Below are 26,833 nucleotides of genomic sequence, written 5' to 3'. Positions count from 1 at the left end.
AGCCTGGGGGAAAGGAGCTGGGGCAAGGTTAGCCCAGGATGGGAGTCGGTTGGTCACTGATAGCCGTGAGATGCAGTGTCGTGCTCCAAGCCAGAGATGGGAAAAGCAGCTTTGGCACCTGCACCGAGCACCTGGGCGGCAATGGCTGGAGGCTGGGTGCCTGGTACGGGGGAGTCATGAGCAGGGTGATAGAGACCAGACTGAGACAGGGGATGGGGCTGGGATGGGGGCAGAGAAAGACCGGTGTTTGGTAGAGGGCATGGCGTGGCTAAGCTTTGCCCTGTGAGTAGGGAAGAAGGAATGAAGATAGGCTGATGGACCTTGTATTTCTTGGTGGCCCTGATCCACCCCTATCTGGGGGGTGGTTCCTACAGGTACCCCAGTCTCTCTCTCAGAGACCCCACGCTGAGTGGCCTTGAGGGAGAGTGGTGGCATCTTCCCTCTGTGGGAGTTGAAGGTGTAAGCTTCTCCTCTTCCCACCTGGTGTGGTCCAGGGTGGCTTGTGACTTAAGTTTCACTCCGCAGACCCTCTCCTTCAGGAGCTTGACTCCTGAGCAGGTGACCTTAGGACACAGGGGAAAAATGGAGATAGTTCCTACCTGGCATCCGTCTGTTCCTGCTAAGCTACTAGCCATGGGCCACAGAACTGCCTGACTTTCCACCGACCCACACCGGGTCCTCCAGCCCCCCGGCAAGTTCTGGGAGGCACCTCCCCGCACCACACGCATGCGCAAGCACGCACTTGTGCTTCCACTGAATTCCTCTGCTTTGGTTAGCTGGAGTCCATTTCTGTTGCTTGCAACCAGAAGCCGTAAGCCCAAGGTTTCAATCCTGTTAATTAAAGGTTGAAGATGCTGTCAGCTCCCTCTGCTGATGTGGAGTTGGTGGAAGAATTCAGAAGAATCCCGTTCATTCATGTCTCCTTTGTGCCAGAAGCCATACGCTGGGTACTGGGGATAGAAACTTGACAGGCCCTGGTCTTCATATAAGTGAGTGACTGTGTCTTAGTTTGAGTTCACCTAGAAGCAAACCCTGACGTGAAGATTCAAGTGCAAGGAGTTGATTTGGGAAGTGGTCCTCAGAAGCACCAGGGGCGGAGTTGGGAAATGGGGAGGGAAACCAGGCCCACAGAAGGTCCGTCATGGGGCCGTCTGCCACGGTGACACTGGGGCTCAGCCTGCCCGGGCCCTCTGGGGGACAGTGCAGAACAGGCCTCCGTGTTTGATTTCTCTAACAGCTGCCATCTGTCACTGGCTGAGGGTGCCTCCCAGGCCTGTTTCACTGCCCTGCACGTGCACAGTTAGCAGCCTGGGCAGCCCACGGGCACAGACACGGAGTGGGAGCTGCTGAGGGGCTACGGGCGGCCACTACGTGCAGGGCTGAGGAATGCGATGGAGAGAAGGTTCTACGGGTTCTCTAAGAGAACTGGGCCACAGCTCCAGAAGACACTAGTGAGTTCCAGAGAGGAAATGTCTCAGACTTGAGGCTTTCTAGGTATGGTGGGTTTTGGATTTGAACTTGCAGATGTGGTCAAGGAAAGCCAGCTGGAAAGACCTGTTGTGCCAGGGTCCTAACCAAGGAGGAGCCAGCCCGACTGGAAGCAGCCCGCAGGCTCTAAGCTAGGGGCTAGAGCCAAGGCAGTGGGTGAGTGGAGGCCCCAGGGCAGCAGCATCTAACTGGCCTTTCTTCTCCCAGGGCCCCAGCGATGCCCTCTTAACCACTCCCTTGTACTGAGGGCCCAAGCCTGTTCCTGCCCTTCACACTGACCCTTGACGGCTTGCAAGGAGGTGCCGTGGTGACCCACTTCAGGGAAAAGCACTAGGAGGTAAAGGGTCTTGGCCAAAGCCATGTGGCTTGAGCAGTGCAGCAATAGGAGTGAACCCAGCTAGCAAGGTTCCCAGGTCTGTGTTCCCAGGCCCCCCAGAAAGATTGTTTTAAAATACAGAGAAGCCCTGACTAGTGTGGCTCAGTGGGTTGGGTGTCAACCCACAAAGCTAAAGGTCGGCGGATCCATCTTTGGTCAGGGTGAAACCGGGAAAGACACCTGCGTTCGGGCTGCCCGTCAGTACCAAATCCAATAAGCAGAGACAGGGATTGTATCTTTATGGGCGCTTTATTCAGATGGCCAGCGATCTGAGAAGGTGGCGGGTTCACACCCTAACAGACCATCTTGTCTTAGCTTTCCAGGCTAAGGTTTTTATTTTTTTTAATTTTTTACAAGATTATTTTAATATATTTTATTGATTATGCCATTACAGTTGTCCCATTCTCCCCTTCATTCCCCTCCACACTGCACACCCTTTCCCCCCTTTCATTCATGTCCATGTGTCACCAGTTCTTTAGATTCTGTATTTCCCATAGTATTCCTGCCCTCCCCCCTGTCTATTTTCCACCTACTGTCTATGCTACTTATTCTCTGTACCTTCTCCCCCCTTCTCCTCCTCCCACTCCCCTGTTGCTAACCCTCCATGTGATCTCCATTTCTATGGTTCTGCTCCCAATCTAGCTGTCCTCTTAGTTTGCTTTTGTTTTAGGTGTGGTTGTTAATAACTGAGTTTGCTCTCCTCTCACTGTTCATATTTTTATCTTCTTTTTCTCAGATAAGTCCCTTTAACATTTCATATAATAAGGGCTTGGTGATGATGAACTCCTTGAATTTGACCTTATCTGAGAAGCACTTTATCTGTCCTTCCATTCTAAATGAAAGCTTTGCTGGATAAAGCAGTCTTGGCTGTAGGTCTTTGGATTTCATGACTTGGAATACTTACTTCCAGCTCCTTCTTGCCTGTAAGGTCTCTTTTGAGAAATCCGCTGACAGTCTGATGGGAACTCCTTTGTAGGTGACTGTCCCCTTATCTCTTGCTGCTTCTAGGATTCTTTCCTTCATTTTAATTTTGCCTAATGTAATTATGATGTGCCTTGGTGTGTTCCTTCTTGGGTCCAACTTCTTTGGGACACTCTGAGCTTCCTGGATTTCCTGGAAGTCTATTTCCTTTGCCAGCCTGGGGAATTTCTCTTTTATTATTTGTTCAAATCAGTTTTCCACCCGTGGCTGTTCCTCTTCCCCTTCTGGTACCCCTATAACTCGGATGTTGGAACATTTAAAGATGTCCTGGAGGTTCCTAAGCTTCTCCTCATTTTTTTAATTCTTGTTTCTTCCTTCTTTTCTATTTGGTTGGTTGTTCCTTCCTTCTGGTCCACTCCCTTGATTTGAGTCCCAGTTTCCTTTCCATCACCATTGGTTTCCTGTGCATTTCCTTTCATTTCAATCAGTTTAGCCTTCATATGTTCCTCTAATTTGTGGCTAAAATCAACCAATTCTGTGAGCATCCTGATCACCAGTATTTTGAACTGTGCATCTGAAAGGTTGGCTATTTCTTGCTGGGTTGTGACGCTGTATGTGGGGGCGGGGTCAGAGAGGAGAAAAAAAATGGTGCTTTGCTCCGCTCTGTTCTCTCTCAGATTTCTGTCCCCTCTGCGGCTTCCCACAAGCAAATTGGGCCCCTCTCGTGTTGGTTCCCCGGGTGTGTGGGCCCGTGTACTCTCCAGGACCCTGCGGGTCTCTCCAACAAACTGTCTGTGAGCCTCTCCTGGCCCCTCGACCCCGAGAAAGTCTTTCCAGTTGGTGCTTTCAGGCTCTAATTCCCGTCGCTGGGGCCCTAGCCTGATCAGTCTGTCTCACTGTTCGCTCCTTTGCTTGGTTTATCTGCGTGTGAATGTGTGACCGCAGTCAACCAGCCTCCCTGTGTCCTCACTGGGTCTCCCTGTCGCCACCCCATGCCTGGGATCCACCAACCGCCTCCGCCTCCGCTCCTGGGTCAGTCGGACCCCGCTCTGCCACTGACTCCGCCCCTCTTACGGGTCTGGCTGAATGGTTCATTGTCGTTGGACTTCGCACAGTTCAATTTTCACTGTTTTGGCTAGGTTTTGGTTTCTAAAACTTTGCTGTCTTTAAATTTAGTTGTGGGAGGGGGCACAGTGTTTCCACCTACGCCTCTATCTTGGCCGGAAGTCCCCCAGGCTAAGGTTTTTATAGCAGGAAATAGACTAGGTGTGGTGAGGGGTTTTGAAACTCAGGGAAATGATAATTAGATTAAAAACAACGACTTCAGCATTCTTGTCCTGGGTGGTAGTCATCCCACCCTGGAGCACAATGCTCAGATATCATCTTGAGTTGCTTTCAGTCCTTCTGGGGAACAAAGGTGGAACTGCTTATGGTCTCCTGGAGTCGGGGTGGGTCAGGCCTTCAGTTCCTGGGACACAAGCTTTTACAGGCATTGATGACTAAGCTTATTAGCTATTAAACTAAAATTTTCCAACCCTTATGTCCCCTGTCATCCCCCACCGTTAGTATTAAACTATCTCATTTCCATGAGATCAGCTTCATATGGAAGTATTCATTTTGTTGTTGGGCATGTAACTTGGCATTGGACTGTCCAGTGGGGGGCGGGGCTAGGAACACCCCTAACTGCAGACCCACATAAGGGGGCACATTGCATGCAACAACAAGCTATGATATTGAAGAAAACAACAAGGATGGAAACAATAAATGCCTCTCCAAGACCTTGAAAATGATAGGCTCCTTTCTTATCATTTTTCTGTTCGATATTGGGACCTTCTTCATCAAAACCCCAGCCCTTAGCTTTCTCTAAGTCTGCAGTCGAATACTCAGGGCCAAACTGTGACAAGTCCAGAGCAGGCACCAAAGGCGTTATAAACATTCCTTCAGCAGCCTCTTTCGCTGCCCATTCAGCCAGATTCTTCCTCTAGCCACTTCCGTTTTCTCTTTCTGATGCCCCGGGCAGTGCATAGCTGCCACGTGTTAAGGTGCCTGAACAGCTTCTAATTAAATTTCAGAATTTCTGCTGCACGCCTAATCTCCATTTTATTTGGAGGTTAACGGTACTTTTTCTTCCCAGATGAAATCATGTGCATGCAGAGTTAGGAGAGCTTACCTTGAGTTGATACTCGCATTCACTTTCCATGCAACAATTCCAGTGCTCTCGTCAGTGTGATCAGTTCAGCTTTCTGAGCAGAAGTTCCTGGCGGCAAGGCCTGGGACCTCCACTGTTCCTTCAATGTCACAACTGCATACCCAGCCTTTCTGCTTCTTTTGTCCATAGAACTGCTTCCATCTCTATAGAGAGTCCAGTCTGCCTCTTCTAGAGGATGGTCCTGTAAATCAGTTCTGCTAGAATACACTTCATCAGCTATTTCAGCACAGTCATGTATTAACATAGCTAAGTCAGGCTCTGGGAGAAGAGAGGCAGGGTTACTAACTTACAGTTTGGAGGGAGATGTTGGGATTGTCGAGAAGAAGGGCTTGGTGCCTGTCCCTTCTTCCAGCAGCGAGCCACACATGTCCCTTTTGCTCCAGCAGGCTCAGCACTTGCTGGGACACATAACTGGCATAGGCTGTCCCAAGGAAAACTTTTTCAGCTTCCTGCAAGAGTTCGCAGGTGGCTGTCACTCTCGAGCAGGCTGGCCACCCTGGACAGTGTGATCTAATTTCCTTGACAATTATGTGATGGGCTGCAAATGTCACTAAGCATTTGGATGAGGAATCCCAGGGCAGTGCCCCGTCTCTCACACATGTATCACTGAAAGGGCTTCCGTAGGTTTGGAAGCCCCAAGGCCGGTGTGGAAACCAGGTGAGCCTTCAGGGACTCCAAAGCCTGAGTGCACTCCTTCGTCCACTCTAAAGGGCTATATTCCCGCCCCTTCAGAGCCTCACACAGTGGTTCAGCAATGAGCCCAGAGTCTGGAATCCAAATGCAGGAGTCGCTTGCCACCCCTAGGAACCTCAACTGTTTTCTTGTGTTGGGAGGGGTCCTCAGTGGACTTTGGTTGCACCACCTGCACCATATTCAGACTTTTCTGCTCAGGGACGCCTTCCCCATTCCCTCAAGGAGGCGCCCCGTACACTGCTCTTTGCTCTAAGAGGGGAAGGCCTCCCCCATTAGGGTCCCGGTTGGGCTCGGTCAGAGACGTTGCCCTGGGAGGGCCCAGAGCCCCATCTGGATTTTCCTGGCACAACCTTGGAGCCTCTTCATTTGCCTCATCCAACACCAGCCTCCACTCATCCCCCGTAATCAAACAATTCAATAAGGCTTGTGTGCTTGCCCAGTTGGCACGGTGAGTGGCAGAAATCGACACAACCGAATCAGTTATTTTAGCAGGATCATCTCTCTAAGAAGGGTTTGGGCTTTTCCAGTTTAACAGATCCGATGTAGAAAACAGAGCATGTGTCCAATAGCATCCAGCAGGCTGGCCCTCTGGCCCCACTCCCACCGGAAGTCTCCAAAAAGCATATCGCCCTGCCCCGGCAGGGGCTTTTCCTCCGCCAGATTTGGTGCCTTGACCAATTCGAGACGGCGAGGCCAGTCCAGGAGCATGTTGCCCGGTTCCCTCATCCAAGTGGGTCCCCTGGGGCTGCGGGAACTCTGACCAGCTTGCAGCGGCCATAATATCGGTATCTTTCTGGCCCTCTCCCAGGTCTGAGCTTCTTTCACATGAAAATTTCATTTTCTTTGAACAATTAACTTATTTCCTTTTAATTTTGCCTCTTTATCATGTAAACAAAAAATTCTAGGTTAGGCATTTTGTCCCACTTGCCTGATTTTTGACAAAACAACTCTAGTTACAGTATAATACAGTAATTAAAGACCCATTCAGTGACCAGCGCTCTCCTGAGTCTAAATTATACAGGACACAAGCCGAACAGTATTGCAATAAAACCACATATGCTCTAGCGCTAGATATACACTTATAAATTGATGAATTAGCCAGAACTGTCCCCAAAGAGCTGTTTCCCCAATTCTACCAGACGGAGCTCCGAACAGAGGGTACCCAAACCAGATCCGACGTCCTTTTACAGACAGAGCTCTGTAACCCAGAAAGGTAACTTTACCAGACGACCTAAGTCGTGATCCAGGATTTTAACCTGAATCAGAAAGCGCAAAGGATTCAATCAAACGTGATACACGAGGAGAAGTGCCGGGAGTGAGGGGGAGAATCCCCAAGTGAAATCACTAGGCAGCTGCTTGGGATTCTCTCAGTCCAAACCCCCAGGGCCTCTCAGCCCAGGCAGCCAATGGGACTCCCCGCCAAATACCAGCTCCTCGGAGAGTTCCAAAGTCTATTCCACCAGAGTCGCCAAAATATGAAACTGGAAAAGACACCAGAGTTAGAGCTGCCCGTCACTACCAAACCCAATAAGCAGAGACAGGGATTGAATCTTTATGGGCGCTTTATTCAGATGGCCAGTGATCTGAGATGGCAGGTTCATACCCTAACATACTATCTTTTTTCTTTCCAGGCCAAGGGTTTTTATAGCAGGGTATAGACAAAGTGTGGTGAGGGGTTTTGAAATTCAGGGAAATGCCACCCCGTATACAGCTCGGCCCAGGCCCTTTGCCTGGTCTGTATTGTGAATGGGGGGACATGGAGTTGAACAAAAAAAAAAAGAAGAAGAAGAAGAAAGAAATTCAGGGAAATATTAATTGGATTAAGAAAATGACCTCAGCATTCTTGTCGTGGGCGGTGGTCTTAAGCTGAGCCTCAGGCAGTGGTCTTAAGCTATGCCCCAGGCAGGGATCTTTAGCTGTGTCCTGGGCGGTGGTCATCTCACCCTGGAGCACAATGGCTCAGATATCATCTTGAGTTGCTTTCAGTCCTTTTGAGGCACAAAGGTGGAACTGCTTATGGTCTCCTGGAGTCGGGGCGGGTCAGACCTTCAGTTTCTGGGACAAAAGCTTTTACAGGCATTGATTACTAAGCTTATAAGCTATTAAACCAAAATTTTCCAACTGGTATGTCCCCTGTCAAGGGCACATGCCTGGATTTCGGCCTGGTCCCCAGCTGGGGCATGAGCAAGAGGCAACCGATTGGTGTTTCTGTCACATACCCACGTTTCTCTCCCTCTCTTTCTCCCTCTCTCTAGGAATATGTAAGTAAAATCTTAAAAGAACAACAACAACAAAAACACAAGGAAGCCCTGGTTGGGTGGCTCAGTTGGTTGGAGCATCGTCCTGTGCACCAAGGGGCTTTGGCCATATCCCCAGTCAGGGCACACACCTAGGTTTCCGGTTTGATTCCTGGTGGTTGGGGGCATGTGTGGGAGGCAGCCCATCTCTGTCTCTCTCTGGAGTTGGCTTCTCTCTCTCTCTCTCTTCCTCTCTAAAATCAATAAACATGTCCTGGGGTGAGGATTAAAAAAATAAAAATACAGGGGAGGTTATGTTCCTGCGCTGTTTACATACAAAAGGCCATGTGTGTGTGTGAGTGACAGGAAGAAGCTGGTGGAGGACGGCTGGCTTCCCAGAGGGTGGCAGGGGCCTCCCCCAGGAAGGCGAACAGGAAGGCGGCAGTCACGGGCGGAGTGCAGGGATGTGGCGAGGAAGGGGTTTCCCTGGGCGCCAGGCTAGGGTCTGGCCACGTGGGAGTGGGACAGGCACTGCTGTGGGCTGCGGGATGAGACGTGTCCACAGGAAATGTCAAGGGGCCCAATGTGGGGGTTACACTGTCAGGCACCAGCGAGCACCAGGTTTTTCTCAAATGGAACCACAGTCCAGTGGAGGGAAGTGACAGCTGCCACGGTGGGGTGTGACTACAACTCGGGAGGAGAACCTGGGCAGTGGGGAGGGCACCGTGGTCAGGAATCTTCTGTGAAAAGTGTCTGGCTGTGCCTGGCATCAATGTGCTCTCAGGACCAGCTGGGTCCAGGGTGCTCACGGTCTTGTGACAGATCTGAGCAGAGCGATCCCCTCAGACCGCGCCCTGAGGCTCCGTAGCTTAGCTGAGCCTGTGGCGACCCTGGGCTCCTCGGGGACTGAGATGAACTATATAAAGAGGGAAGTGGAGGGAGAGAAACATCCATGAGAAACATCCATTGGTTGCCCCTCACATGCACCTCAACATGGGGGGTGGGGTGGGGGACCGAACCGCAACCCAGGCATGTGCCTGGGCCAGGAATCGAACCGGGGATACTTCACTTTGCAGAGCGGCACCACCCAAAGATCTGAGCCACCCACCTGGTCAGGGCTGGAGATACTTTAGACTGCACCACTGGAGCTTGGTTCCGTTTTGTCCCCAGATACTCCACGGTGGGCAGGAGGCAAGTTTGTCAAACTGAAGCTCTGCTGGCTTCCGAGAGAGAGCCCGGGCTAAGGAGCTAGGGTGCCTTGTCTTCAATCCCCTCGGTGGTGGTGCCAGACAGGGCCAGGGGTGGGAGGGTTTGCAAGGGCTGCAGCCAAGGTGCGGGTGGCCGAGGGTGGCTCGGAGAGGGAAGTTTGCTCTGTGTCCACAGACACCCTGTCTTCCTGGGATTCCAGTAGCCTCCCCCTGCAGCTTGGAGGACTTGGTGGGGAGATGGGGGAAGCTGCCCTCTTCAGGGAGGGGAGGAGGGAGCTGGGGCAGGTAAGGTAGTATTTTCAGAAGGGCCCAGGGCAGCTTGTGTGGCTGGCACAAAAGATCCTTCTGAAATGCGTCCGTGCCTGTGGGGGCAGGGTCCCCTCCGAGGGGAGATCTGGTCTGGGCCTGGCCCACAGCTCCAAGTGGCCATGATGTCAGGCGTGTACTTGGTGGGAGCTGACAGAGCAGCTGGGGGAAGGGCGCTGGGGTGGGGGACAGACTGGGCCTTTGCTCCTTAAGGGTCTCAGTGCTGTCCCTGACTAGTTTTGGACCTGGACGTGTATCTCAGCATCCTCTGGGGCGGTGGGTCTGCAGTCCCACCCGGCCTGCCCTGCCCCACCCTCGACCAGGCTGCAGAAATTCTCCAAGGCCCTCTCCCCTGGTATAGCCCAAAAGTCTTCCCTCACTTCCACCACAAGCCCCCATTCCGGGGCCTCGCCCCAGCACAGGTGACCACAGACCACTGCCCTGTGAGGCTGAGCTGAACTGAACTTCAGAGGCATAGGGAGGCTCTGGCTAGGTGAGTGAAGGCGTCAGGGCTCCTTTTGGCTAGTGGACAGCTGCCTTCCGGACAAGGGGGTGACCTGGGATCTCCGCCCAGTTCCAAAGCCTTTTTAAGACCTGTCGCAATCCTTTCGGCTGCCGAGGCTGGCAGGGCAGGGCGGGCGGGGAAGTGGGGGAGGAAGAGGGGCCAGTGACTTTGGGGAGGTCTTGGGAGCTGCTCTGCCTGCAACCCAGAGACCTTGGGGCAGGAGTGGGGGGCTGGTGTCCTGGGTCCCTCACGCTGCCAGCTCAGGGGCAGGGCCAGGCCCTGGGGCTCCCAAACGAGCTCATTGAGACAAAGCGCTTTTAGATCTGGTTTGAAAGCGAATTTGGATAATGTACTGATTTAACTGGCTTCTCCAGTCCCTGGGCTAAGGGAACTTGGGCTTGGGAGATACACCGCACCCGAGAGTAAAAATGTGTGAACAAACCCATCAAATGCTGTTAACATTTCTATCGTCAGCTACCGGAATCTATTTGTTTAAACCTCAGGAGGTCCCCCCCACCCCCTTCTTCTGGGTCTGTGTTCCAGTCCCGAACGTGAATTTCACAAATAGCTGTGAACCAAACCGGTCTTATCTGTCTTGCCGGCATGTGGGGCAGTCCAGGCCTCAGACAGCCCACACGCATTCAGTGAACGTCCTCGGCACTGTGGGAGGACCCAGAGGAGCTGTCGCAAGGCCTCTTGGACGTGCCCTTAGCCAGTTTGCCTTCTTGGCACCTTTCGGGAAGCCCTCGAGGTGCAGGGGGCTCAGGTCATGAGTAGTAGGATGTTTAGAGGCTCCTGGCCGGCCGAGATGACGGGCCTGTCCTAGCACCTCGGAGGTGGCTCCTGGTAACTACTTTCATTGAAATTTTAAAACATTTTGCATTGATTGATTTTAGAGAGAGAGAGGAAGGGAGAGAGAAAGAGAAAGAACATCCATTTGTTGCTCAATGTGTGCGTTCACTGGTCGATTCTCATCTGTGCCCTGGCTGGGGATTGAGCCCTCCACTGTGGCACATCGTGACGATGCTTTCCCCAGCCGAGCTACCTGGGCCTATTTGATGTATTTTTAAAATAACTTTTGTGTTTTAGAACTTTCAGACTTACAGGAAAAAAAATGTGAAGATAGGACAGAGTTTCGCTACTCCCTCGCACCCAGTTTATCCTATGAACGGCACCTTAGCCCCGTACGGTTGTTCTGGGTGATGAATGAGTGTTGACCCATTTAGTCCGTACCTTGTGCAGACGTCTTTAGTTTTTACCTCCTGTCCCTCTCCTGTCACAGGACCTTCAGTGTCACACTGTCCCTTGGCTCCTCTGGGCTGTGAGTTTCTCAGCCTTGCCTTGTTTTTGAGGGGCTTGCCAGTTTTGACCGGGACCTGTCAGGTAGTTTGTAGGGTGATGCTCGGTAGCCAGGAGTTCCGGGTTTGGGGCTTTGACAAATTTTTAATATGAAACAAAATTATTTCTAAAATTGTTCACTTTCTCTCCCACCCCTTCCTTCCTTCTTTCTCGCCTTCCCTCTCTTTCTTTGCTGGAGCACTTGCTTTGCCCACCCCAGGCGCTTCTCCGTCCCCTGCTGGGTAGAGGAGTGCTGGGGCTAGGGGACGAGCGGCAGTGCGGCGGGAGGGCCGGGAAGGCTGTGGCCGCGGCGGGCCGAGGGGTGACAGGGGTCCAGTGCAGTGTGACGGTGAAGATCACGAAGTTCCTGGGTTCGGCTCCCGGGAAGTCTTGCACGTTCCCCATCTGCGTTAAGAACACCCACCTCGTTCGGGTTGTTGGGAACACCAAGTGAGCTGGTAGATAATTGCCCCACCGGAGGGGACCCTTGAGACGAACCCTAAAAGGTCCGCAAGACCGGAGTGGTGGGAGATGAAGGCAACACCCCCTCCCCCAAAAGGTTCTACTGCAGAACTGTCCTTCGGGTTGGCTCTCAGGCTGCGGGGACACCTCTCATGACGGAGCGGCCGCCGTGGAGCACCGCTAGCCTCCCGTCTGCCGGCACTCCCCAGGCCAGGGGCCTGCCAGCGAGCCTGTTGGGAGGAACTATCGCCAAGACCACTTCACCCAGGAGGACGCCGAGGCCCCGCCCACCGGGTTGACCGCGTTTACTGCCAGTAAGTCAGTGTGACCGCCACCCAGAGTGTCATGGAAAGAGCCGGGAAGAACTTGCCCTTCTTTAAACCCTTTCTTTGGTTGACTGATTCCTGGGCTCCCTCGAACAATTATGAATAAAAACGTCGCTGGCACTTGGATGGGACAGATGCTCAGGTAGGGGACAGTCGGTCACTCCAGACAGGAGTCCAAAGCAGGGAGACCTGAGCCAGCGCGTCCGGCCAGCGCTGTGCCTCCTCGGGTGGGTTTGCTAACCTGAGATTCCTTTTCTGCACGTGGGTGTGTGTGTGCGCGCTCACGAGAGGGGGTGACGCAGTTAAAAGCTCCGATGCTCGGCAGGGCTCCTATTTAAACAGCATTTGATGTTTTTGAATACGCTTAATAACAGAAAAACTAGAAACAATGAAAATAAGTGTACAACAGCCACCGGTTGTAAAAGAAAACTTTCTAGTTATTCACTAGATGAAATAATACGCAGCCACATAAAATGATATTCACTTAAATGCACCATGGTATCCTGGGTTGGATTGTGGAACAAGAAAAAAAAAGGTTATTAGTGAAAAAACTGGGGAAAACAAGCCTAGAATTAAATTAATGCTATTAATGTTAATTTCTTAGTTTTGGTAAATGAATGTTAACAAAGGAAGCTAAGTGAAGGGTTTATGGGGACTCTATTTTTGTAATTCTCGTTTAAATCTAAAATTATTCTAAAATATCACAAGTTGTTTGTAATATAGGAATGTTAGGAATGTTTATAATACAGGAATGTTTAGGCTAAAATGTTAAGTGAAGAGCAGGATTCAAAACTGTGTGACAACAATGTGATTACAACTACCCAAAAGTTTTTCCTAGAAAAAAGACAAGAAAATGTCAAGTCATTTACTTGGGTTGACCTTGAAACAGAGTATTTTAAATTCTATTTTTAAAAAGATTTTATTTATTTGTAGAGAGGGGAAGGGAGGGAGAAAGAGAAACATTGGTGTGTGAGAGATACACCGATTGGCTCCCTCTCCCGTGCCCCCTGCTGGGGGTCTGGCTTGAAAGTCAGGCACGTACCCTGACTGAGAATCGAACCGGCGACTTTCAGTTCCTAGGCCGGCAGTCAGTCCACTAAGCCACACCAGCCAGAGCTTAAATCCTGTTTTTTATGTTTTCCAATTTTTCCTTCATGTGGGATCTCAACTACTCTGAGCTCTTCAGAGCGTGTGAACATCAGAAGGGGCTGGTTTTCCAGCAGGAAAGGGTCTGATGGGAAGGCTTTCGGATCACTGAGCTGGGGAACAGACTGGCTGTCACAGCCCAGGTTTCCCTGCGGGACGCTGCCTACTGAAAGGCCACCACCACCCACTGCCTGGGTGTTGCATGCATCCGGCCCAAGCTCGAATCCTAGACCCGTCTCCTGGTAGCTTGTGACATTGGACAAGTTTCTTAGCCTCTCTGCCCCTCAGTTTCCTCACCTGTAAAATGGGGCTGCTGATAACTGTACCTAGGATTGGATAAGTTAATATTAGAACTGTCTGGTATGTAATAAGCACTATATACTTGTTAAAGAAAAAAAATACTGCCAGCGTCACCACAGGGAGTTTGAACATCCTTCTTTGTCTCCTGACCCAGATTCAAAGTCCCGGGGAGGGGGTTGGGAGAGAGCAGGAACAATGGTTGTTGCTGAAGTCCTAGCTGCCAGGGTCTGGAGAGAGTGAGGGTCCCTTGGGTGGCCCAGCTTCCAAAAGGGGAGGATGCTGCCTCTCAGCAAGGCTGTGCAGAAGATGGGGAGACCAGGGAGGGTCCTCCAGGTACAGATTTTGTAGTAAGTGCTCCACAAAGAATTGTGAATGAACTGAAGCGACTAAAACAGATGCAACAAACAAAACAAACGGCAGAGCTCCATGGGGGGAGATCCCAGGAAGTGGGAGGAGGGAGTTGGGCAAATGACACAGGGAAGAGGAATCCCACTGACCTGGGGCATTCTCCCCCCCGCCCCCCCCCCCCCCCCCCCCCCCCCCCCCCCCGCACTCTGTGGTCAGGTGGTGTCAGCCTGGGGGTGGGGCAGAGGTGAATAGGTTGCGGAGAGGAACCGAGGGCAAGTGACAATTGCAAAGTACTCCTTATCAGGCCACATCTTTCTGCGAGGGGGGTGGAGTTGGAGTGGGAAACTGAAAGGAGAGCCTGGGTGTCTAAAGTGGCATTGTTAGGCCTGAGGGAAGCCCTGAAGGGGTGTGTGTGTGTGTGTGTGGGTGTGTGTGTGTGTGTGAGAGAGAGAGAGAGAGAGAGAGAGAGAGAGAGAGACCTCTTGGTCACGTGACTGTGCTTTGTCACATGACTCAGTTCCTTCGGCTGTTGGGAGTAGGGGAGAAGAAAATTTTGAAACTTTCCCAGCTGCTTCCCGCCCGCATCACAGGGTCTGGGTCTCCATGTGGGTCAGTTCTCCAGCAGGAAGGTCCGGGGGGTGGGGGGGGGGGACTCCAGATCCTCCTCCTCTTCCCTTCTCTCTTCCTCCTGCTGCTCACACCTGAACTGCCCCAGGCCTCGCAATAATTCTGGCCCCAGGTGCCGGCTCACAGCACGTTATATTCGGGGAGCACACCCTAGGGTTCCTTGACATTCTTGGAGAGTTTTGATCATTTCCCTGAACCATGTCACAGATTCTGGCATAGAAATTCCAGGGGAAAGGAGCAGGGCCCTCAGCCCTCAGCCCCCACCTGCCTCCCCAGGTGTAGTGTAAAGTAAAAAGTGGGCCTGGGTTACGTGGCCCCCTTGGAGTGGGTTGGCAGTTTCCTTTGCTCTCACTCCAGCCCACAAACTTGGCCATAACCCTGCAAGGTGGTAATTGTAGGGCCAGGATTTGAACCTTCGAGTCTGACCTAGAGCCAGAACAAGCGGGACAGTGTGCCCAGACTGGCCGGAATGATCAAATCACGGGGCCACTCCGAGGCTAGTTTTTTCTTCAGCACAACTTTGGGGTGGGCATCACTCAGTGGGTAGCAGCCAGCAGGAGTGATGTGTCACCGAAAGTGCCTCAGAACAGGGAGGTGAGATGGGGCAGAGCTGTTGTTGGCCTGCCAGCCAGCCAGCCAGCCAGCCAGCGGCTCCTGGCTAGGGGAAGGCTCCTCTTCCTGGGCCCTGCTGCCCTCTGCTGGTCGAGGCCCAGCTGCCTGCCAGTGCCCAGGGGAGATCAGGAGCCGGGAGTCCCATCTCGTGTTGTGTCCAAGTGCCCAGCTCCGCCACTCACTGCTTTTTGCCCTTCTGTTAAGCTTTCTGAACATGTTTTCTCATCTGTAAAGCAGGGGATTGTAAGAACAGAATGAGGCAGGATGTGCAGATGGTCACCTATCGGGCCCGGCCAGACGGGACTCTGATGCTCTTCTGGTGGCAGACAGGAGCCAGGGTTCTAGAACAACCAGGTTTCAGGTGCGTGGGTGTGGTGGGCTGGCTGTGTCTTTTATTCGTGGGAAGCAGCTCCCTGGTCCCCCTGTCTCCAGCTCCCCTCCTGTTTCTCTCAATGGCAGGAGCAGGCTGCTGAGTGAATACTGAACATTTGCCTCCGGCTGTTTGTATCCGGCTGTTTGTATCCACATTGGAACTCCCCTGGAGTACAGAGGACGGAGGCTTGGAAAGCAAAAACCACATCCTTTGTCACTTTCCCCATCCCCTCCCCTGTGCCCAGACGGGACCAGGCTTGGTGTCTCCTCTGCAAACAGGAACCCTGGAGGAATTCCCATCCATCACCCTGGCTCCACTCTCAGGGTCCTGCTGGCCTCACAAAGAGCCTCATACCCCCTGTCTACTCCCCTCTGAGGCTCTCCCATCCTTGTTACCAGGAGGGTCTGAGCTCCCTCCCTTCTCCTCCCAGGGTGTGGTGACCCAGATTGGGAAAGGAGACCGGCATCCATCAAACACGTCCGTGCTTGCTCCTGCTTTGCGGATCCTGCAACAACCTTGCGGCGTGAATAATGGCCCTCATTTCGTAGTTAGTAACTGCAGTTCCTAGTTAACACTGAGTGAATAAGCACTAGTAGCATAAGCTCGTGCAACACGCCAGGAGGTCGGTCCTACGCTTACCCTCATTTTCCACATACGGAAACTGACAGAGAGAGAGCCCTGGTGGCTCCTCCAAAGTCCTAGAGCTGGTAAATGGCAGAACCAGGGTTTCAGTGCAGGAAATTGCCACGCTTTCCATAATCCTTAATCAGAAGCATTGAACTTGGAGGTCAAGCCCTGGCATATAAGGTGGGTGTCAGCTACCCAGTTCCGGGCCTTTCTGCTCCTCAGCCAGGCCACAGGCTTTGCTGGTTCCTGACTCCTGCCCCACTGTGGCTTTAGGATGACTTCCTGGGGGCCATGAGTTCTCATCCTCCACAGGAGTAGGGGGAGGTCAGAGCGAGCAAAGAAGGTGGCCTGACGTGGGGTGACCAGCCAGCTGCCACCCCTTCCCCACACCCACACGAGGGCCCAGGGTGCTGTCCAGGCAGAGGGAAAGAGGGAAGCTTCACGACTCACAGACAGTGCGCCCCGCCCTGTCCACCCGCTGATGCCAGGGCGTGGCCTGGCCTGGAGATGACTTGGGGGCCTCACCTCCACCCCTCGCCTTCCCGGCAGACAGCCCAAGGCCAGGCAGAGGTGGTGTGGAGAAACGAAGGCACTGTGGTTTGTGGCTCTTAGCCCCACTGGCTGCTGGGATTCGCCTTCCCTGGCTCCCACCTGTCTGGCTGTGCCTGTCCCACCAGACTGGGTTTTGTAAGGAGCTGAACGGTTTGGCTGGTGAGGAGGAGAACAACCACCCATAATAACAACCCTGGCTCCTCGGTGGGTGGGTGTCTCCCAGTGCCGCCACTCACTATGCCTTCCTGTGACACCCAGGATGGCTGCGTGTGGCTGATGGGCAGGATTGGGCCTGAAGCTAGAAACCGGTCACCTGACATTCCCACCTCCCAGCCCCAGGTCCCAGAAGGGGCTTTCCTTCGCCGAGTTTCTCTTGTGGGGAGAAGCCAGCATTCTCTAACTCTCAGCCTCCCCGCCCTTCCTGCAGTCCATCCTTGCCGCTGAAGTCACCTGGCCTTGACTTGTGGCAGCTTGTTCCTGGTTTCTGGACGTCTGTAGCTGCCCAACTGGTCTCTCACTCCCACCTCCACCCTCCCAGACACCTGGTCCCGCCACCAGACCTGTCATCTTCGAGTCCAAGCTGGCCTCTCCCACAGACAGGAAGAAAAACCTAGTTTCTTAGCCAAGGGGCCCTGACAAAGACTGTGGATGCTTTGGTGTGGATGCAGTGAGGTGGGGGCGAGGGAGCTGGCAGATCCCAGGGCTTCCTGGAGCAGGACCTGCGGGTGAACAGACAGTGACGGGGGAAGGGCACGCTGAGGTGGGGGAACAGACTGAGCAGAGGCACGGAGGCTGGTACGGGTGTTAGTGCTGCCCGGGTGTGGCTGGGGGGTCAGGCATCCTGGGCCTCCGGCAGAGAAGGGGAAGGTGGGCCCAAGCCCCCAGCAGCGAAACTTCCTCCTCTGGGCACAGGGGCTGGGACTGTGCTTCCTGTATGCTAGACACTGTCTGAGGCACAGGGATTCCAGCTAACCCAGTCTGTGCTCTAGGGAAGCTGGCCATCCCGTGGGGACACGGACAGGACAATGCCAAATGGTGACGGAGCTCTCAGAGAAAGTGAAGGGGAGAAGCTCAGGGCGGGGCCAAGGGCGGGGCTTGGAGCCAGGCAGCTCCGCCCTAGCACCTACATGGGAGGGGCTCTTATCCAACCTGGAACACGTGCATAAGGCGTTTGGAAACAAGAGACACGGTGGCCCTCACAGGGTAGCTCAGTTGGTTAGAGCATCATCCAGGTGGCCAAAGTTGAGGGTTCGATCCCCCATCAAGGCACAGGAATCAATGAATGCATAAATAAGTGGAGCAACAAACTGATGTTTCTCTCGCTCTCAAATCAAGAAATAATTTTTTTTTTTAAAAAGAGACGTGCCACAACTGAGAGGTGATGTCATTTTAGTCATTACGGTTAACACTGGTAAGGGCGGGGTGAAGGGAGAAGGGGCTAGGTGTGAATTCCGATCACGGTGATGCGGGGGCGGGTCGCCCGAGGACCGGGTGCAGCCCCAAGAACAGCCGCGAGGTGGCGCCAAGCTGCAAGGCCGCGACCTTGGGGTGTCAGTGGATTACAGGGGACTCCAGGACTAGCCCTTCGCAGGGCTGGTGACTCCAGGAAGTCCTTTTCTCAGGCCAGAGGGGTTTTGCTTCAGCCCAGGGGCCTCAGCCCCAGGGTCCCGGGCCCAGCCTCTGTGGTAACCATCTGTTTGAGGGGCAGTTTGGTCACAGCCTGGGAACAGGGTGCAGTCTAACCAATGGGGCGATAGGTCACGGTCCAGCTCCGTCCAGAGCTGCTGGGGCCATCTGGGCTGGAGGACCCCATGCGCCCTCAGGTCACCACGCAGAAGCTCCGGGTAATCCGTCGCCAGAAGTTGCGACTGCGGCTGCTGAGGGCCACCTCCGCCGCCTCCTGGAAGACCGCGTGGACGTTTTCTTGGAGCCGTGCCGAGCACTCGAGGTAAGCCACCGCACCCACGGACCTGGCCATCTCCTGGCCCTAACAGGAAGAGTGGGCCGGCCGCTGTGAGTGGGGCTGCTGGGGCACCTCACGCCCAGCCCCCCCGCAGCCCTCTCGGCCACCGTCCTCCGGAGCCTCCAGCACAAAAGCAGGTTTTTCTAGGATGCCCCTGGCTTGACCAAGTGCTCTGACGGCTTCACTGGGTTTCCTGCCTCCGTTCTGGGCTGGGTCTCTGCCTCTCAAAGAACCAGCTAACCTCCCAGGTGCGCCGCAGAGAGGGACCTGCAGACTGAAGAGCTGAGGGTCTTCTGTGAGCCTCAAGTTCCCCACCTGGGATGTGGTGGGTAGGACTGTCTGAGGGGCGCATCGCTGGTTCTCCCTTCCACAGGCAGAACCTCCCAGAGTATTCTAGGTACCACTTCCGAGCACCAGCTGCCGCTGACCCAGGACTGCCCGCAAGGCGACCCCTACCCTGCCCCACACCCTGTGTGTGCTGGACACCTGGCACCCCGTATGGTCCACGTGTCCTAACAGTTCCCTCTTCCTGCACCCCTGCCCCTGGGCTGGGTTTCCTACCCTGTGGTAGGTCACGGGCTCCAACCTATTTTTCCGTAGCTTCTTCACCAGGGACCTGTCCTTGCGTAGGTCAGTCTTGCAGCCCACGAGGATGATGGGTACCTCCTTGCAGAAGTGATTCACCTCTGGGTACCACTGCGGGGAAGGGGGCGGGGTAGGTGTCAGCTCCTGGAGAGCTGCCCTCTCCTCGGAGGGGAGAACGGGCCTTCCTCCTGGTCCCCAGGCAGCTCGAGCGCCAGCACAGCCAGCATCCGGGGAGACCCGCTCTGTGCCAGCTTCGAGACTTCACACCTGTGAACTCGTTACCCCCCCACCCCAGGCCCCTGTGAAGCAACTTCCAAGCAACCCCATTGCACATGTGTGGCGACTGAGGCCCAGAGAGGCTATGGGACTTGGCGTGGTGCCTCGACTGGAAGTGGCAGGATTTGAGGTCGGTGCGCAGGACCGCCTCCCCGGCTGGGTGAAATGTGTAAGCGAAGAAGCGATCCTGTCAAGACAAAGCAGCTTACATGCTTACAGCAGCTGCTTGCCTGTGGGAGGGAGCACTCTCCTCCTGAGTCAGCTGCTCTTTGGAATGTGAGGCTCCAGGTTATTTCAGCCTGGACGACAACCCGGGAGCTGGGAATCTGGGGACAAGGCTCTGTTTGTCCCAGACTGCATGCCCGCTCTGCTTGTCCATTTGGGGAAACTTGGCATCAGCCCAGCTAGCTTCTGGAGCCACGTGGGGCCTGCATGGGGTCCTGCACAGATTCCCCACACCCTAGCCCTCTCCCAAACTGCCCTCCCAAAGGGTCTCTGCCTTGCTAAATCCAAATGGAGTCCTTAGCCCTCATCCTGCCTGAGCCCTGACGCCAGGGCTGTCGTGCCCTCCTCCGAGACCGGTCTGCACTTTGCCCCAGGACCCCACTCTCCTGGTTCTTCTTGGGTCTTACCAGCACCCCCACCCCCAAGCTGTGGGCTTGCCCACAGGTGACTCTAGCTGCTCTTGCCCTTCAGGTGACCTCCAGGTGACTGCCCAAGTCCATGACTCTTCCACACCGGCAGCTCCTGAATGGATCGGCCAGGCCCAGCCCTCTCCCGGGAACAGCAGGCTTCGACTTCTACCTGCCTACCTGCCACCTGCCTGGGAATGCCCGACAGGCCCCCACCTCCCACCTCCCTACTCCTAGCTTGCTCCTTCTCGTCTTGAGAAATAGCAAGTCCCCCTTCCAGCTACTCTGGCCAAAGGGTCTCTCTCCCACCCACGTCCAAACCACCTGCAAATCCCAATGTGGGACAGTAATAGTCTCTGCCCCTAAGGTTGAAGGGGGTTAGATAAGGAAATATATGCATGCCCAGAATTGCTAATGCCTCAAGGAACCCTGGAGCCCCATGCACAGAGGCCCTGACCCCTGTGTGTAGCTCCTGAACCCCTGACATAACTGGGGGGCGTCCTGTAGGCCCACTGTCAGGCAAGTGACTCAGATGGGGCTGAGAGCTGCTGACAGTCGATGCGGCCTTGGGAAGGCCCAGGCCGGGGAGGTCCAGGGGCCTCTGGGTCACCCAGCACCCTCAGGCAGGGTCACAGTCAAAGAACCACTGTGTTCAGAGTCTGCAGCAGCAAGCAGGTGAGGGGTGTGGGACCAGGAGCCAGAGAGCAGACCCTCCCACTGAATCCCAGTGGCACCCCCGGCAAGTTGCTGCCAAAGGCACTGGCGAGGATGTCACCCGGGCGTGCTGAGCTGGGACAGTCTGCCGGCTCGAGAGTAGGGGGAGAGCAGTGTGGCCTGGCCGTGGGGGCCATGCCTTCCCTCCTCCCTCCCCCAGTGCCTACCCGGCTAAAGATGTTGTCAAAGCTGTGTGGGCTGGTGACGTCGAAGCAGAGGAGCAGGACACTGGCGTCAGGGTAGAACAGGGGCCGCAGGCGGTCATAATCCACTTGTCCTGGTAGAGTGGGTGTGGTCACTCTCTTCAGACCTCCTGCCCACTGTCTGCACCTCCCCAACCCCACACTGGGGATACCACCAGACTGAGTGTGTGTGTGTGTGTGTCTGCATTAGGGTCTTAGCTTGCTATTCCCCATGAATGCCCCCCTCGGGGCAGTGTCCCCCTGGCCTGCCTGTAGGACACGCCAGCCCTGGCCTGCATGAGGCCATTTGCTGGGATATCCCTGTTTTGGAAGGTTGGGGCAAGGCAGAGGCCCAACCTGGAGGGGCCAAGGCCATCACTCAGAAGCCTGCTTTGCCCTGGGCTTGGGGGGGTGAGGAGAGAGAGGCAGGCGGGACTCCAGCAAAGACATCTTTGCCTATGCAAGGTAAGGAGGCTGCTGGGACTCTGAGGTTAACTTTGAGCTCTGATGTGAATTTGACTCTGAACCGTTGTGAGGGCAAGGCCAGCAGGCTAGAGGGAAGAGGTCAAGGTCAGGCAGATCTTACAGAAGCTGCAGCCAGGGTAGAATGTTGAGTCTAGGAACAGTCCACCCCTTAGAGCAAAGACCTCTGGCCTCCCCCTTGTCTCCAGGACACGTCGGGCTGCCCTGGGGTGGGGGAGGCAGTGGACCCAGGCTCTGAAGCAAGGAGGGTTCAGTTCCTGGGGGTCCTAGTCCCAGCCCACACCTATCCCCTGGAGATTGGTCAGCCTCCCTGTTCAGAAGGAAGGCAGTGGGGCTTGGTTCCCATCCTCTGGGGCCCCTCTTCCCACCCTCTACCTCCCCTAGCCCAGCACACCCACCTGCCGTGTCCCAGATTTGGAGGTGCACAGGTTTGCCCTTCGTTTGCAGATTAACAGTGAGCCGCTCAAACACCGTGGGGGCATAGCTCTGGGGAAGAAGGGGAGAGGAGAGGTGGTGAGGACAACTTCTGAAGGAGGGGTAGGCCCAGGGCCCAGGCCGGAGCCCAGGAACGCCTGCGGCACCGCCCTCACTGGGAGCCGGCAGAATGTGGCCGTTTCTGGAAGTGGTCTGGTGGGGCCGAGGCCTAGAGCCCCCACTTGCTAGTTGTATGCCAGCAGGACAGAGGCCTTCCCTCCGCGGATGTGAAGCAGGGTGTTCGAAGCCCCCACCACTGCGCCGCTGCAAGGCTTCAGTGAGAGGCTCCACGCAGAGCCTTTAGCACGGGGCCCGGGACGAAAGAAACATTCCACACATGCTGGCCACTGTTATTTTTATCTTTGTCCCCTTGGATGGGGGGCTGTCCCATTTCTGAGCCTTGCTTCATGCTGTCCCCTCCTCCTGGAATGACATTAACCTGCAGTTGTTTGTTGGCTCATTCACTCATATATTCGGTCGTAACACCTTCTTGGGGCCCAGTTCTGGACCATGGAAGCAGGAAATGAACAAGACCCGGTGCCTGAAATAAACCAGGCTCAGTGCCTGCCCGAGAACGTGTTGTTTTGTGGGTCCCTTCCTCGCCTCTCATCCTCTCACAGTCCAGCCAAGGCCCCTGCCAATGCCACCTCCTCCAGGACCCCCTCCCACGGCCCCTGATGATTCTGCCTCTCTCCCTGTCTGGGCCTGAAGGAGATCACCCGGGGCCGCATTCCCCTGTCCTGGCCTAGAGCTTGCTCCCTCTCGGTAAAGGTGGGGTGAATGGAAAGAGCACGAGTTTTGTACACAGGAATCAAGGGGGCGCTTTTACAGATGAGGTCTGAGCAACAGGTGAGGAGGTTTTCAAAGCTCTGTCGTCACACAAGCCCGCTGCCCAGAGGGGCACGCTGGACCACCACGGCTGGCTCCCCAGGCCTCGCTCACTTGCTCAGGGGCTGGTCAGTGGGGTGACACCCCTGAAGGCCCAGTCCTCGCCCCCACTTCCCATGCTGTGTGGGGACTGCCTTTAGCTGGGCCTAAAAGAGTCAGGCCCTGGCTTCTGGGAAGGGCAGGCCCCTGTTGGTAGGTTTGGGTAGGTGCTGTCCTCCAGGGCACTGGGGAAGCTGTCGGGCAAAGGTGAAGAGAAAGGCAAGCCCCAGAACAGGAGGCTGGGGCGGACAGAGACATGAGGATGGCCCTGGGGTAGGGGTTCAACCTGCCCTGGACTCTCGTCACCTCTCACCCTCTCTACTCATTGAAACAGAAGAGCCTTTATAAGCCTCCCCATCCCACTTTGCCTGTCCAGGGCCCCCTGGCGGGCCCTTTGCCTGGTGGGGGACAGTGTGACAAGGTGCCTAGGAGCACTGCTTTGGAATCAGATATGCCTAGGTTAGGGCTGGCTCTGGCACTCACCGGCCGTGTGACCTTCGTCCAGTCTCCTCACTGGTTAAAGGAGAAGCGTGTCACCTCAGTGTGATGGGGAAGGCTGGCTGGCAGGTGAGGCCCAGCATCAGTGCCGGCCACTTCAAAAGCTGGTTGCCAGGGACCGTGTCCACACCAGCCACTGTCCGTCCCCCTGGTGCACGCCCCTACCTCCACCAGCCTGTAATGGGAGGGCACCGACGCCTGCTGGGCTCCCCGCTGGGCCACCCACTCACTGCAGAGAGGCCCTGCACAGCGCCCTCCTGACCTGAGGCGCAGCGTGCCACCCAGCTCCTCACCTGCCTCACCTGGGGTCACACCGACTCTAGCCCCTCGTGCCAGGAGTGAGCAGGAAAGCCCCATTCCACGACGTGGGGCTGCGTTGCTCCTCGGGCTTGTAACTGTCGCAACCCTTGCCCCTACTGGGGCATGTCTTCCTGGAGACTCCATCTACAGCCTCTACTGTGTTCTTTGAACCACCAGGCAGGGCTATGCTCTGCCCATAGGATCACGAGCACCTAATCTTTATCTGTTGAGCTGTCCTCAGCCAGAAAGACAGGGCTGGGCCAGGCTAGGACAGGGCAGAGGTGACTCGGGCTTGGGTCTGCCCTCAGGGGGCTTATAGACAGGCACTCGGGTCAGTACGGGACAGGGGACGTAGCCCACGAGAGGGGAGCCAGGGGCTTCCCTGAGCAGCACACCCGTGGCAGTCCCTTTGTGGACCAGCTGGTCCCCGCTGGTCCCAGCTGGTCCCTGCTCCGTCCCTGTCATGCTGCTGTGGGGTCCCTGGGCTTTGGCCCTGTGGGAATGGTTGCCATCTCAAATGTCACCCCGGACTGCCCCCACTGCAGGAGTTCTCTTACTAACTCCCCCTGCCCTGAACGCAAGGTTGGGACAGAGCCAGACACAAGTCGCTGAGGGCCCTCCAAATCCCAACCTGCTCTTTGTTCTTTGCTGCAGACAGGAGGCCCGGGAGATGGGACCCCAAGTCTCCTAGCTCCTGGCTCTCTGGGCTTGGAGGGCTGCCAGGAGGAGGCGTCCAGGGGCAGGAGAAGGCTGGGTCTAGCAGGCAGGGCACTGGGGGCTGCGGAGAGCAGGGAGACCTGGGTTCCAAGCCAGCACTGCCACTTCTGGGCCCCACGCCTCAAGGCCAGACTCCGTCGCTGGCTTCAGCTTTCCCATCTATCACATGAAGGCCTTCCCAACTCTTGGACCTTTGCTCCTTTTAAATGAAGAGGACTCTCTCGTGCCTGCAGGCAGAGCGATTCCTGGGAATCAGGGTCCCCAAACTGGGAGGAGCCTAGACAAGGCCGGTTCCTCCCTCAGTTGACCAACATGCCCTTCCTGCCCTTGGCCAGCTCCAGCGTGCCCTTCAGCACACATTTCATCAACCGAGAGGCGCCCACTTCCATATTGTAACCGTTGAAATTGGGATGGGTCTCACCTTCAGGGACACTGGTCTCAGAGCCCAGGACACTGGTGGTGAGGCACACCCCCTCCTAGCCCCTCTCTTGGGACCCGCTGGCCTGGCCTCTCTCTCTGTGGTGCTGTCCCCCCTAAGCCATAATTGCTGGGTTCCCATGGGCAGCATCTGGGGGCCCGGAAACACATTTCCCACAACTTAAAAAAAAATGCGACTGGCCAAAGGAGGTGACGTCAGCTTCGTAAACCACAAGAGCCTGCTCGGTGCTGCCACAGTGGAAAGAACGGTCCGGGCCGTCAGCAGGCTTGGCCTCCCCTGCCTCCTCCACACGACTCCCCAGTGCCTACGCAACCCCAGGGGCCGGGAGTGGGGGATGGTGGCGGGGGCTAGGCAGGAGGGAGAAGAGATGCTGAAAGCAGACCCCTGGCTCCCAGGAAAGCTGGGCTGAGAGGTGGCACGGTGGGTGGGTCTAGCCCCTGTCCTGGGGCCCAGCAAGTCTGCCCGGACAGGCAGTGAGCGTGCTAGTGAAGGACCGCCGGTCAGCATGGCCAAGCGCCCAGGACATGCCAGGTACCACTCAGGATCATCTCTTAGCCTTACTTTAATTCTACCTCTCCATCACCCTGGTTCCCTCCACCCCGTGAGGCTGTATGAGGAACTGGAGGCTCAGAGAGGCTAAGCAAGTTACTGAGGGCAACACAGTTCGAGAGGGGTGCCAAGGTGCCAACCAGTGGTCTGACTTGAGTCTGGTGTGCTTTTATCCTCCAGGGCAGAGCCCAGGGGATGTCCACGGTAGGAGCAAAGCTGGGGAAGAAAAGATGATTTTCCCAAGAAGGGCGTTTGCCACCTTGAGTCTTTCCTGTTGCAGGTTCTGAACAGAACGCCTGACCTGTACGCACTCACTCCCGACAGTGATCCAGGGCGGTGGGCACCGGGCACAGAGAGGGTCAGGAACTTGCCCAAGGGCACACAGCTGTAAATGGCAAAGTCGTGATTCGATCCCAGGAAGTCTGGCTCTAGAGGTCAATTTCCTTTAGCCATGCAGTGCCACCAAGTGCTCCCTTAGGATCTGCTCCCAGCCAGGTTGCCCTGTGACACCCCTCCAAGTGGGGTGCCATTGTCCCAGGTGACATCACTGAGGCCCTCACTCGCGATGGCAAGGTGAGAACTGCCTTTGAACGTGGCACACTCTGCTGGGAGACCCCTCTGGAGGCTAGCAGGGGCACACATCCTGGGCAGCTCCCGCACAGACGGGGCACAGCAGGAGCCCGTGCGTGTCCGTGGCCAGGCGGGGATGCGCGCACAGCCGTGGGCGCGGTGCCCGGAGGGCTCTGGCACTCACCTCAGGGAAGGCCCCTTCGGCGAAGACCATCAGCAGCGACGTCTTCCCGCAGCCGCCGTCGCCCACCAGGACCACCTTGACCGACCGCGCGCCGAGTGGCGCCTCCTCGTCCGCCGCCTGGGACGCCTTCATCGCGGGGCCGGCCGAGGGGCCGGGCGCGGAGCGGCGTCCAGCCGGGTCGAGGCGAAGGCCGGGCTCGGGGAAGGCCCGGCGGGGCAGGAATGTGGAAGGGGCGGGGCGGCGGGAGGAAGTGCGAGCCGGGCGGGGGGCGGGCGGGGGGCGGGCGGGCGGCGGGGGAGCCCAGGTGAGAGGCCCCGGCCGGGATCCGGGCGTGCGGGGCGGAGAGGCGTGGCGGCTGGCCGCCGGCCCTTCCCCTCCCATCCCATCCAGCCACTAAAGAAAAATTTCTTAAGCACCTATTGTGTGTGGGCCCTAAGACCAGTGCAGGGGTGGATCCAGACTCAGGTCTCTATCCTCAGGAGGGAATTCTGGTCTGGGAGCGGGGCAGGAGCTGGAGACAGTTGAACAGTGACAGAGTGTGTAGGGTGTGAACAGGGAAAGAGGAGGCACCTGGCCCACCTTTGGGGGGGGGCGGGGCGGGGAAGGGTTTGCCTACCAGCTTGGTGGGGACAGGAACTGGGCTAGTACAGGCTGGGCATGGAGCAGAAGCCGGCGACTTTTGATGG

The 26,833-nt window shown here is 55.8% G+C and overlaps 1 protein-coding gene and 1 pseudogene across 2 annotated transcripts; one reads left to right on the top strand and one right to left on the bottom strand.

The window, feature by feature from the left end:
* Positions 1 to 7,359: 7,359 nt before the first annotated feature.
* Positions 7,360 to 7,447, top strand: LOC118991844 (uncharacterized; annotated as a pseudogene).
* Positions 7,448 to 18,026: 10,579 nt separating this feature from the next.
* Positions 18,027 to 26,360, bottom strand: RHOD (ras homolog family member D). Of its 2 annotated transcripts, XM_037053346.1 has the most exons (5): positions 26,148 to 26,360; positions 21,888 to 21,975; positions 20,992 to 21,101; positions 19,179 to 19,313; positions 18,027 to 18,641 (listed from the first exon to the last, which is right to left on the bottom strand). In XM_037053346.1, exons 1-5 carry the CDS (start codon positions 26,277 to 26,279, stop codon positions 18,474 to 18,476), a joined length of 633 nt encoding a protein of 210 aa, XP_036909241.1. In that variant the 5' UTR covers positions 26,280 to 26,360; the 3' UTR covers positions 18,027 to 18,473. The 2 variants fall into 2 exon arrangements, with proteins under 2 accessions (XP_036909241.1, XP_036909242.1); XM_037053347.1 differs by lacking the exons at positions 18,027 to 18,641; positions 19,179 to 19,313 and adding an exon at positions 19,320 to 19,804.
* Between the last annotated feature and the right edge of the window lie 473 nt (positions 26,361 to 26,833).

This window comes from Sturnira hondurensis, unplaced genomic scaffold, assembly GCF_014824575.4.
Source record: "Sturnira hondurensis isolate 20B ecotype Veracruz unplaced genomic scaffold, ASM1482457v3 Scaffold0007797, whole genome shotgun sequence".
Classification (NCBI taxonomy): Eukaryota; Metazoa; Chordata; class Mammalia; order Chiroptera; family Phyllostomidae; genus Sturnira; species Sturnira hondurensis.
This window is presented reverse-complemented; position numbering and strand designations above follow the sequence as displayed.